We start from the raw sequence: 12,151 nt of genomic DNA on the forward strand, positions 1-12,151 counted from the left end.
CCATAACGGGCGGGACCAGGGAAAAGTTCCGGGGGGCTGTGATTGGTCGTGATTGGGTGCTCTGTGCTGTGATTGACAGGTCCCTTTCTCCGGCTCTCCTCTCTAGAAGCTCCGGTTGTTGACACTTTCCCAAAGTCCGCACCGCGCTCACGGATAACGGAGACGTTAGCCTACTAGCTCGTCCCCGCTCCCTCTGTCCCCTCCATTGTCGGTCCAGAGAGACTCGTGGACAGAGAAACCGTCTCACCGACAACACGGAGGACAGTTATCCTGGATTGTTTTTTGCGTTGGTGAACTTTTCTTGCTCTTTGCAGCTTTGACGCCGTTTCCTTCCTCTCGCTCCTCTCTCCCAAACCGAGAGAAATGGCAGAGAAGCGGCGGTCCCCGTGCACGCTGAGCGTTAAGGCGCACGCATTCTCGGTAGAGGCGCTGATCGGGGCGGAAAAAAGGCGCAGGACCGGAGAGGATACTGTCTCTCCCGGCTTCGAGGACGGGACTGATGTCTCTGATCTCACCGGGAGCCCGGGGCCGCGGGCCGAGAGAGCGTGCGCCAGCGACCGGGGCAGCGAGGCAGAATGTGCAAGTGACGGATCCCGTAAGTAGCCTACATATTCACAACACAACATTATTTTAATAATAGGCCTAATAATAATTATAATTATTATTTATTATAACTTAGCAATAATAAGAATGGGATGCAGTATATTTGTCAGGGTTTGAAAATATACACTCGGATAATGACTCTTAACTCTGGGTAACTGCATAAAATAATACTGAAAGTAGCTAACACTACTAAGCATACTACAGCTGAGCTCCTAATAATTATAATAATAGTGATAATAAATGTCAAATCAAGCCTAGATTAGATTGTCTTTGTGTTTATTTGTTTTCTTTTGATGGTCTTTAGCATAAAGTGATTCAATTTTCCAGCCATATGCATAACACTGCAACAGGCCAATTTATATATGTATACCATAAATTGTATATATCACAAGGAGAGGATTTAAATGTTTTTTCCCCTTTATGCTTTCATACTGACATTTATTTTTGAATGAGACTATCAGACTTATTTTCATCGAGGTTTTGTTCTCCTTTGCATGCTGCCCAGGAAAAGTCAATATTGTAGAACGGAAAAGATGTAGTCTATAAAACAAAACAATGATAGGCTATGGTCAGAGCGGTGGAACATTGGAAATGTGATATCATATCACGGCCCTGGTCTAGTAAATATGAGTAGTGTGAGTGTGACTAATGTGAGACGCTTTATGAGTTGTGTTGCAATCATAAACACGCCAATTAGCAGCGTATAAAGGCAGGAAAACTGCCACGGAAAGGATGCTGCAAGGTCTGCAGAAAACATAAAGTGAGTGGCTATGACAAATTAGGAATTAAATCTGTTTCAAGTTTAGCATGCAGTTGGCTGCGGATCTGTCTTTGTGCTATAGTTTGGTCTTGTTAGGCCCATGCATAACACCTATAAATTTCTACCACTTGGCGAAGTCTATGCTGAATAGCGCAAATAATAACAGCAGTAAGGATAGAGACATTAACACTATTGTTAAGGTTTTCTCTTAATATAATCACAAATTAAGACTGATTCAAACACAGGTATAGCCTAACGAAAAATCACTATAACATCCCTATAGGGACTTATGTATATTGTATCTGTGGTATTTAATAGTGAGTCAGAGGTATTTTTTTTTATCTCCTTATATCATTGTGCTCCTATAATATTCTTAGGAACTTAAAGTGTATCTGTGGTATTCAGTAGTGAGTGTAGTTACGTTATCGTACTTTAAAGTAGTTTATTTTTTTTTATCTCACTATAATATTCCTACAATTTCCTGTAGATAGGCCTACGTATAGTGTGTGTGGTATACTAGTGAAATTATAGTGACTTTATCATTGCCTACTTAAGTTTTTTTTTTTTTTGGTAATCTTCTTGGGTATCACTATAATATCACTACGCCTAGAATATTCCTATAAGGACTATAGTGTGTCAACGGTATTCAGTAGTGATTTTATAGACGCATTGTCGTCGTTGAAGGCATTTTTATCTCCTATGGTATCACTACAATATTCCTATAATATTCCAATATGCACTTAAAGTGTGTCTGTGTACTCAATAGTGAGTTATAGTGTGAATTATCGTATTTAAACGTAGTTTTATCTCCTATGATATCAATACAACAGTCCTTTAATTCCTATAGGAAGTTAGTTTTGCTGTAATGTTATTATATTATTAGGCCTACATATATCCTTCTAAAATGTATAGGATCACTGTAGTTCGGTTTTTTCAGGATTTTGTCTTTTATTTGAGTCACAGAAACTAAAATGCCCAGCATGGTTAAACTTTACAAGGGAATCAAGGAATGTGTTTTGTTATCGTGGATGGGTGAAAATGTAATAAAGTCCAAATTTTCACATTAAGACTTTTCAATCCTCTTTCTGTGCAGCGGAGAGCGAGGACGCGCTGCTGGAGAGCCCGCAGCCGGGAGCGCTGTGCACGGCGCCGGTAACCGGGACCGGAGAGGAGACCCGCGTGGACCTGCAGGGATCAGATCTGTGGAAACGGTTCCACGAGATTGGCACGGAAATGATCATCACCAAGGCTGGACGGTAGGCACAGAGATGGGACTGAATATTGTCTGGGAGAGAAAAATCTTATTTTAGTCTTGTCTTTCAACAATAGGCTTTACAGAAGAAAAACACACCGCACAGATAGAGCGGGATTTAGAATGACAGACTTGTTCCATAATGACAGACAATAAAACCTGTACAGTATAACAAATGTTAAAGTCTTATAGGGCTAAATTGATCAAAGCAGCGCTTTTAAGCAGAAAATCACTCCATTATTTAAATAACTATTATAACAATCAGTGATGTATATACATTCTGAACTGTAGCCTAAACGGATAATTATTACATTAGGTTAAAATTGTTAGAACAATTAACGAAGCCGATAGCCTAAATAGTTTTGTATATTTTATTTTTTTTAACCAGCGCTCCCTACACTGTAAGATGCAGGTTTCCCTATCTAAACTAGACTTTTTTCTTTGCTTCTCATGGGTGTTATTGGCATTGGATTATTGAAACTACGAAAAGAATAAGAGTCTGTCCTGTAGACCAATTCAAATCTCCAATGCAGATGATTTATTTGGTTTTCCTGTCAGGCGGATGTTCCCCGCTATGCGCGTGAAGATTACGGGCTTGGACCCACATCAGCAGTATTACATTGCCATGGATATAATCCCCGTGGACAACAAACGATATAGGTGAGACGCACACACACACACACACACACACACACACACACACACACACACACACACACACATCGCAATTCATGCCAATGGCAAAACAGGCTGCAGAAACCTTTACGACAAAGAACTGTAATCATATAATAAATCTTAGAATGGTACTAGGCCTATCCAAATATTACAGCAAAATATAGAATCATCATGAATATTACAGGAATATTATAGTGATACCCTTTGGAGATAAAAATACCCTGTAAGTAAGATGATGTCACTATAGCTTCACCATAGGTCTACCACAGCCACAGTAGTCCCTATAGGAATATTACGGTTATATTACAGAGATTTTTCGTTAGGCTTAGCTGTCTTAATTTAGACTCCATATACACTGTGCTGGGGAGAAACCAAGACTTTTCAGTTGTGCAACCTCAGCTCCCAGAGCCACAAATGGCGCTTGGCACCGGTGATTTGTCACGGCGGTTTTGCGTCCCTTTTGGAAAAGGCCTTTTGGACGCCTAACCTCTCCACCCTAGAAGGTCAAACCAACAAACGTCGTTATAATACAGCAAAAACACAGCATGCACACTTCTTAGTGCAGGGGCGTCAATTCACTAAACCCTACATGGTCAAGTCTTTGCATGCAATGTCATTATCCGCCAAAACCCGTTTATAGTGACTGGATTTTAGGGACACAGTGGAGCAATGAGTGATGACTGACAAGACGTTATAATTTGGTCAATGTGACAAAGTTATTATACATAGATCAGCAAACTTTCTTGCCCAAACGCACACAGTTTTGAGCAGGATAGGCAGCCGTGCGCCATGGAGGGCCAAGAGTCTGCAGCTTTTCTTCCCAACATATAAAACACCAGGTGATTTCACCGATTAGGACACTTCAACCAGACAAGAAGAAGTCAACAGTGAAATTAGCTGCTGTAGTGTTTGGTTGGAATGAAAACCTGCAGACTCTTGGCCCTCCATGGTTGCCAGGGTTGGATGGTAAGGGAATATTTGTAACACAAAAACTGCAGCTGTATTCCGTTCATTACCTGAGCAAACGGAGCATTACTTCTGGGAATTATTTTAAAGTGAAAGTGTGAAACTCAGAAGGCCATTTAAATGGTGGCAGGTGTTTTTATAAAACGTGGCACAGAGAAAAGGAGTGTTCGGATGCAAACCTGAAATAAATTTCCTGAACATTGTAATTTGTTTTCTATATTTTTCTTATCTGTACCAATACGTTTATATATGTCAAAGTAATCTGAAAGCAACCGGTAATCAGAATACATTAAGATATTGAATCTAATCCCTTGGATTACATTACTGATTACAATTTTGATGGAATATTTTTTTTTTTAAATAGGCCTATCAAACCCTCATGATTTTTAAGGTACGGCTTCCAAATCAATTGCTATCTTTTTTTTTTTTTTTCTTGATATTTGTTCTCTGTTACAGCCGACAATGAGCGGGTGACCAATCACCGACGCCGTTATTGTGTATCTTTTACGGTACAGGCCTAGCACAGTGCCAAATGGATAATAGTAGAAAGGAGAATAAAAAAAATACTAACTTTTGACTTCTGCCCGCTCACCAACCTGTCTGTGAACCGTGAAGGTACGTGTACCACAGCTCCAAGTGGATGGTAGCGGGGAACGCGGACTCCCCCGTCCCGCCCCGGGTGTACATCCACCCGGACTCCCCGGCCTCCGGAGAGACGTGGATGCGTCAGGTGGTCAGCTTCGACAAACTCAAATTGACCAACAACGAGCTGGACGACCAGGGACACGTAAGTAACATGACGAAAATTACTATAATATGCCTATGATATTCCTATAGGGACTTAAAGTGTGTCTGATACTCAATAGTGAGTTTATGTCACCTTTTTGTACTGGATGGTATTTTTTTTATCCTATGATGTCACTATAATATGCCTATATGGACTTTATAGTTTTTCAGTGGCAGCCCATATGTATACTAGCCTATTTTTACAAAAACAAAAAATAAAACTTTAAAAACAGTAAAATATGAACATCATTATAAACTGACTATAGGGCCTGCAAAAAAAAAAAAAGCTTTCTGCTGAATTTCAGAAAATTTTAAAGGATCCTAAAATGTTATTCATCATTTCATCAGGCATATTATTAGTTCATTTGAGAAGAATACAATCAGTGAATGCATTTGTTAAAGTGTATTGGCAACAGTTTGTTAAGGACAACATTTTAATTCAGTTTTCTGAAATTGTTACTCGCAGAAATGAAAAAGTGAATGTTTTCTGGGGTGACTGATAGGGAAACCCATTAAGAGCTTGAGTGGATATAAAACATAAGATTGTGTGTGTGTGTGTGTGTGTGTGTGTGCATCTATGTCTGTGTGTCTCTGTGCTTGCTTGCGTGCATGTGCATTATCCCCTGAGTTTGTTTTATGGTTGTGAATAACATATAATTCTGCTGCTGTGTAATTTGAGCCTGAACCGTTTATGTTTCTCCCTCCCTGTTCAGATTATTCTGCACTCCATGCATAAGTATCAGCCGCGGGTCCATGTGATCCGCAAGGAGTGCGGAGAGGAGCTGTCCCCAGTGAGGGCCGTCCCTGTGGGGGAAGGCACCAGGACCTTCTCCTTCCCCGAGACTGTGTTCACCACCGTCACCGCATACCAGAACCAACAGGTAGCCTGGCTGACCTCCACACAACCACATTTCCGCTCAAAACCAACACCACTAGCTGAACCCAGCACACCAAATTAGCCACTGTGGCCTAAAAAACTCAAAGTTATCCAGAGGATTGCAAGTGCTGCATCCCCCTGTTGACTACAGATGTTGTTGTTTGTTTTAGTTTAGTCTTGTACTGCTGATAATGACTGCTAAAACATGTAGAGCAAATTTATGTCGAGTATAAAACATTCAGCCACCTTGGCCTAATACGTTCAATGGCTAGATAGAACAGAACAATTAGATGGAAAAAAAGCACAATTTGATAGAAAACATGTTGACTCCTTCACCGTGTACAGTATTTTAAGAGCTGTATGTTCTGCACCGTGTTCTGATCTGTTCTGCACCAAAGAGACAGATTCCTCCTAGAGAAGGAATATGTATGTGTGTGAATGCGCATGTATGTATGTGTGTGTGTCTCTGTGTGTGTGTCTGTGAAAGAGGGAGAGAGAGACAGAAAGAGAGAGAGAGATCCTGCGGTGTTGTTAAGGGACTGTGCCACCGGCTATACTGAGAAAAGCTTATTGAACATTTTGTTCAGAACCAGAGTCTGAAAGGAAAACAGAATAGTAATATAGATTCTGAGCAATCATAATACAGATTTTGACCGGTCATCAACTTTCACCTGTTTTGCTGCCAACTCCACACACCACACTGCCTTTTCTGTTTGTTATAATAGAAAAGCGGTTAGGAATAAAAAATAAAAAAAAAAGATTAAGCCTTCACAGTGATATCATAACCTGGATTGGGCAATTTTTCAACCTTTCACCGAAAATCTATAGTTAACAAAATGGGTACAATACACATGTTGTTTGCCCCTTCTTATTCAGGGGATTGCTGCTGCACTAAGGTCCCTTTTTGTACTTCTACTTCCTTTGAATGTTTAAGTTTTAGGGGACTTTTACACCACCAATTTTCAAAGCCAATATCTTCCATGAGGGGAGAGTGCTGGATTTTTCTGGATTTTTGTCCTGGGCTTTGAAGTAGGATGTTAGCTCGGCTGGCCGGCCCACAGCAGCGCATGATGGCTGATTTCAGAACACGGTGGCGATGCCTATAAAAGTCCCTCTGGACGCGGGTCACAGAGCTGGACCTTACACACCACACACAGCCGGGACAGGCCCACAGCAGGCACACAGACATACCCTCACATGTACACACACACACACAAATATACGCAAACACATATACATACACACGCATGGGCTCAAACACACATACAGACAAACTTTGAGCAAGCTTTGTACATGAAAGTATTAGACCTGGCTAAAAGATTACAGAGAATGCAAATCACTTTGGTTGGAACAATCTTCTCTTTATGTGTAAGAAGTTCATATTATCATGGACTGTGTAATATATGAATGTTTGCGAGTAATGGGAGTCTGTTTTTGCCTTTTCAGATTACAAGGTTGAAAATTGACAGAAACCCATTTGCCAAGGGCTTCAGAGACTCTGGCAGAAACCGGTGAGTTCATTTCGACCACAGAGATTTTCACATTATCTGGTGCATTAGGGGGAATGTGGGATGCATGGCTGCATTATATTCTGGCTTGGTTGTGGTTTTTGTCACAGCTATTGCAATCTGATTTTATGGGGAGCAAAGCTATGTATTTGTTTTTTTTTTCTAATGGAAAATGTGCAACAACCGACCATTAACTCTGTTGTGGAGGGGCGGGGGGGGGGGGGGGGGACGACAAAGTCCGAACAGTCGTGGCACACGTTATTATGATTTCATCATATTAATTGGTGATGCATTTTCATTTAAATGTGCTAAGTTTAAAGGCACATTAATTTCTACAATTACACAGTTGCGGGCACGGACTTTGAGAGGGAAAAATGTAACCTCGGCAGCAAACCCAAATGGAGCGTCAGATTCCAGCCAGCCACGGGAACATAAACATCAACAGCAGAATAATAAAAGTCAAGAGTGTCCTGAAGAAAATCTATATAAACACATTTATAAACATATATATAAACACAGCATTAAAACAACACGGCAGTAAAACTCCTACAGTCTCCAAACAGCCACTCCCATGAGGCCCTCACAGAAATCATTAGAGAGGAGGAGAGAGGAAGGGGGAAAGAGAGAGAGAGAGAGAGAGAATGTGTGAGAGAGAAAATTTGAGAGGGAGGAAGGTAGAGAAAGGCAACCTGGATAACCGAGGGACCCTGACAGCTGACCCTATAAAAGTTAAACTCAGGAAGGCAGAAAAAACTCCCCTTAAATATTACAGGAAGAGTTAAGCAGTTTGCTAAATAAACTCCTGCTCTGATAGGCTGCTTCGGAGCACACAGAGCCGCTCGGGGCAGCTTGTCTAAATTATCACCGTGGCTACGACCCCGCGGGGGGGAGGACTTTTATCCTCACGCTAACGAGGGGTAACAGAGCACTCGCATTACCCCGCCGCAGCAGCCCTCTGCCCCACCTAGGGAAGGAGGGAGGGGTGGGTGGAGGAGGGGGGAGGGGAGCCCCACCTCATAAATCCTTGCTGTGGCTTCCTGCTCCTTCGTCCTGATTCGCCCGTAAAAGCCGTGTGAAAGCAATTACCCCGGAGCACCCGGCTGGCAGCGGCCAATCGCAATGTGGCGTTTATGCCCCTCATTACCTGCGGTCTCCATGGAGACAGCGAGAGAGGGGCCCGCAGGCAGCTAAGATGGCCGCCAGGTGGTTGGCGTAATGTCCGACGCAGCGAGGCATGCTGGGAAGGGGGCCGCGCTGCTGCATCAATGACCAACAAATCTGTGCAAGTGGGAGGTTCTCAATCTTGATTTCTCTGTTGCTGATCTATGTGTTTCTGACCATGTGTGTGCGTGTGTGTGTTTTTTTACAGGATGGGTCTGGAGGCTCTGGTTGAGTCATATGCGTTCTGGCGTCCATCTCTGCGAACTCTCACATTTGAGGACATCCCTGGCATGGCCAAACAAGGTAGAGTTTGCTGGAAAAATAAGATTCTAAGATTGAAAACCTCCAGTGCAAAAAAAGAAAAAACTCTTGAGCTGTATCCACAATGTCCAAAGTAATCTAAATCCAGTAAGGAGGGAAGAGACTAAAGCCTTTATTGTCACGGCTTAGAGCCAATGTGTTTCGATCAGGCAAAAAAGGTATAGTTCTCTAACCAGACTGCTCTCGATACTGGAAACAAGTGGAATTGGGCTTCACCTCTTTTCTCTTGTTTCTCTGTGTTTCTGCAGGAGTCCCAGGAGCCCACGGAGGTGTTGGAGCATCATCTCACCTGCTCTCCTCGTCTCCGTGCTCCTCGCCTTTCCAGGTTTGCCCTCTCAGCCCACCTGACTACAACTGCAGCCGACCCACACACCCCCTCCATCGTTACAGCAACGCCCCGGAGCCGTTCCCCCCTCCCAGAGGTCCCTCAAGCTACGAGGGTGAAGGATTTTGTTCCCTGCCGCTCCCTGCCTCTCAGATTGGCTATCTACCAAACCCCTCCCCCCAGGGTTACGCTGGGCTCCGCCTCCACACACCGCCGTACAGTCTCTATGGTTACACATTCCCTCCCTCACCGCGCCTCGCTGCCAGCCCCGATAAAATGGCCGCCGCTGCCGCTGCCAATCATCAGAACCCTTTCCTTGGCTCCTCGCCCAGCGGGACTCTAACGGACAGTCTGGGCATGCTCAGCGGAGGCCAGCAAGGCTTCTTGTTTGACTCTCGGACTTTAGGATTGGCCGGTAGCCAGCCGGGAGTAGGGGCCTCACAGGTCACCGCTCACATGGGCTGAACTTGACCCCTGACCTCTGGGGTTGTCATGGAAACAGCATGACATTCTGGAATGGGTATAAGTTGCTTTTGGTTCAGAACTTTGTCCAAATGAATCATCTACAGTACGAGCTGAACAACCATCTTGCAGAACTGTGGACAGAAACAAAGACAGAGAAGCAAGGCCGACAGCTCAAGACATTGTTTCTGCGAGCACAAAGAGCTTGTCAAAGCTCCTTTAACTGAAGGGAATATTTTTTACCAAGTTCTTATTTTTCAAGCATGCTCTCTGGGACATGAGCGTCTTGGGGGTTGGGATGCAGCTGCAGCGGTTGCTAAAGGAAGAGACTGTGGCTTCGGATAAGGAGTCCAAATAATGCAACCTAGTGACTGAACTGGAACAGAATATGGATCAGATCCACACAAACAGAGGCCAAGTAAGACTGGGCAGAAACTGGGCTGGCCCAGACCCTCAAAGCAAGCACTTCAACCCCTGACAGGAGCCCCCCCGTCAAGCAGCTTCTTTCAACTATTATACTCACACAGCAACTCTACGCTGCCTCCATAATGTGGTGAAATCTTGCCTACCGTGGACGGAACTACTGGACCCTATTTTTGAGCTTATTTTTAAGGGATATATGGACTAAAATGAATCCTTTTATTAATTCACTTTAAATTGTTGCTCATAACATGTCAGTCAAGTCTTTGGGAAAACAAACGTGTAGGTAGAGTCCACATAGTAATATGCACTACAGGCACGGCCTCTTCACCACTCAGACTTCAAAGACATGACGCATTGGAGAGGCATCAGGAGTATGTCGCACATAAAATATTAACATGACAGCGTCCCGGCCATGAGAGACCATGGGAGACATTCCCATAACAGTTTTGGACTGACGAGGTTAAAGCTGTAAACACAGAGCGATGTTTGAGAATGACTCTACTCTGATGGGACTGATTGACTGATCTACATATTCTGCGTCTGGTTGGACAGACCGTATGTTCGTATGCACAAAAGTGCATCTTTCCTTTTGTGACACTAAAAAGTCGTGACTGCTCTTGACGACTCTGTATATAGCGGGGAAGGGGCGGGACGGAGAGCTGTGTATATAAAGGGCTATGTGACCCATCGCACTTAAAAACCCCAATGCACCTGCTTCTGCTCATTAGACCGGGTCAGGTACGCCACGGCCGACCCTGAACTCGACCGAAAAGCTTTTCTTTGCAAACACATGCTATATCAGCACACCCTTTGGCCTAGAACATGAACGTGTTCCATGACCTTTTTGAGCCAAATAAAATATATCTATTCATGTCACAATGATTATATATGATCAGTGTCTTGCTGGTTTAACAGATTTTCTCTGGATGAATAATGCAACTGTGAGTGTGTGAGTGTTTCTTAATAGTCTTATTGTAGTTTTTTTTTTTTTTTTTACTAGAGCAATATTAACAAATTCATATATAATATATAATTTCTGTGTGAAGACAGGATTGCGGAAGACTGGGTCTATGCTTATATATTGAGGCTCATGCATATGAGTGTTGTTGTGTATGTGTGTGTGTGTGTGTGTGTGTGTGTGTGTGTGTGTGTGTGAGATAAAGCAGTCAAAGGTTGGGTCTGTTCCAGAGGCTTAGGATGCCTGAGAAATGAAAAATACCACAGGCGACAGGGACAAACGTAGAGACAGCAACTCTCTATCTCTCACACACACACACACACACAGATCCACATACGCAAACAAATACGCATTCACATCGGTATTGTGTAATGGCCATGTAAGCTAATACCTACAAGTCTGTCGGATTGACCAGTCACACGAGACAGGGTGTGTGATGAATTTGGCTGTGTGTGAGGGTGCGGATATGCGTATGTGTGTGTGTCTGTGTGCATGTGTGTGTGTGAGTGTGTGTGTGGCAACAGGTGGTTGAGTTGTCAGCAAGTGTGCGACCTCACAGTCTCAAAGTTCATTCAGATCCCTGAGACTTGACCCCCTCCCCAGTGCGGATCACTCTGTTGCAAACTGAAGCCAAGATTTTTCAAAAAGCTGTTTGCCGTCACTTAAGCCTTTGTAATATTAACCTACTTTAACACCTGAACAAGCATACTAACCTAAGACGCCAAGAAACCAAGACAAAACAGTGAAACCTTTGGATTAGTTGAAAGTATTTTTCTTACCCTGTGCCCAAAATCAATTTTAAAATGAAAACAGTGAAAATTTAAGCACTAGCTCCTTCGGCTCCTGTAATGCCGACAGTAATAAGATCACATGTGAGCTGATGGACTCAAACCAATGAGCAGGTTTCCTCTGGTCCTCCAAATGCACCGTTTAAACACAGGCTAGTCCAGAAAAATCTGAAAATTGTATTTAAAAAAAAAAAGACAAACAATCCTATTTTTTTTATTCACAGCCCCCCAAAGACATTAAACATGGATCCTGCTTCAAGCTTGTCTTTATATCATGACTATTCAA

The 12,151-nt window shown here is 43.1% G+C and overlaps 1 protein-coding gene across 1 annotated transcript; it reads left to right on the forward strand.

The window, feature by feature from the left end:
* Nucleotides 1-363: 363 nt before the first annotated feature.
* tbx18 (T-box transcription factor 18) lies at nucleotides 364-10,998 on the forward strand. The gene is made up of 8 exons (XM_071529946.1): nucleotides 364-595; nucleotides 2,457-2,619; nucleotides 3,174-3,275; nucleotides 4,872-5,043; nucleotides 5,756-5,923; nucleotides 7,366-7,430; nucleotides 8,797-8,891; nucleotides 9,158-10,998. Exons 1-8 carry the CDS (start codon nucleotides 364-366, stop codon nucleotides 9,697-9,699), a joined length of 1,539 nt encoding a protein of 512 aa, XP_071386047.1. The 3' UTR covers nucleotides 9,700-10,998.
* The last annotated feature ends 1,153 nt before the right edge of the window (nucleotides 10,999-12,151 follow it).

The sequence above is a fragment of the Centroberyx affinis genome, unplaced genomic scaffold (assembly GCF_046629955.1).
Source record: "Centroberyx affinis isolate AG114_WGS23_722 - 3 ecotype Tasmania unplaced genomic scaffold, CSIRO-AGI_Caff_v1 ptg000129l_1, whole genome shotgun sequence".
Taxonomy (NCBI): Eukaryota; Metazoa; Chordata; class Actinopteri; order Beryciformes; family Berycidae; genus Centroberyx; species Centroberyx affinis.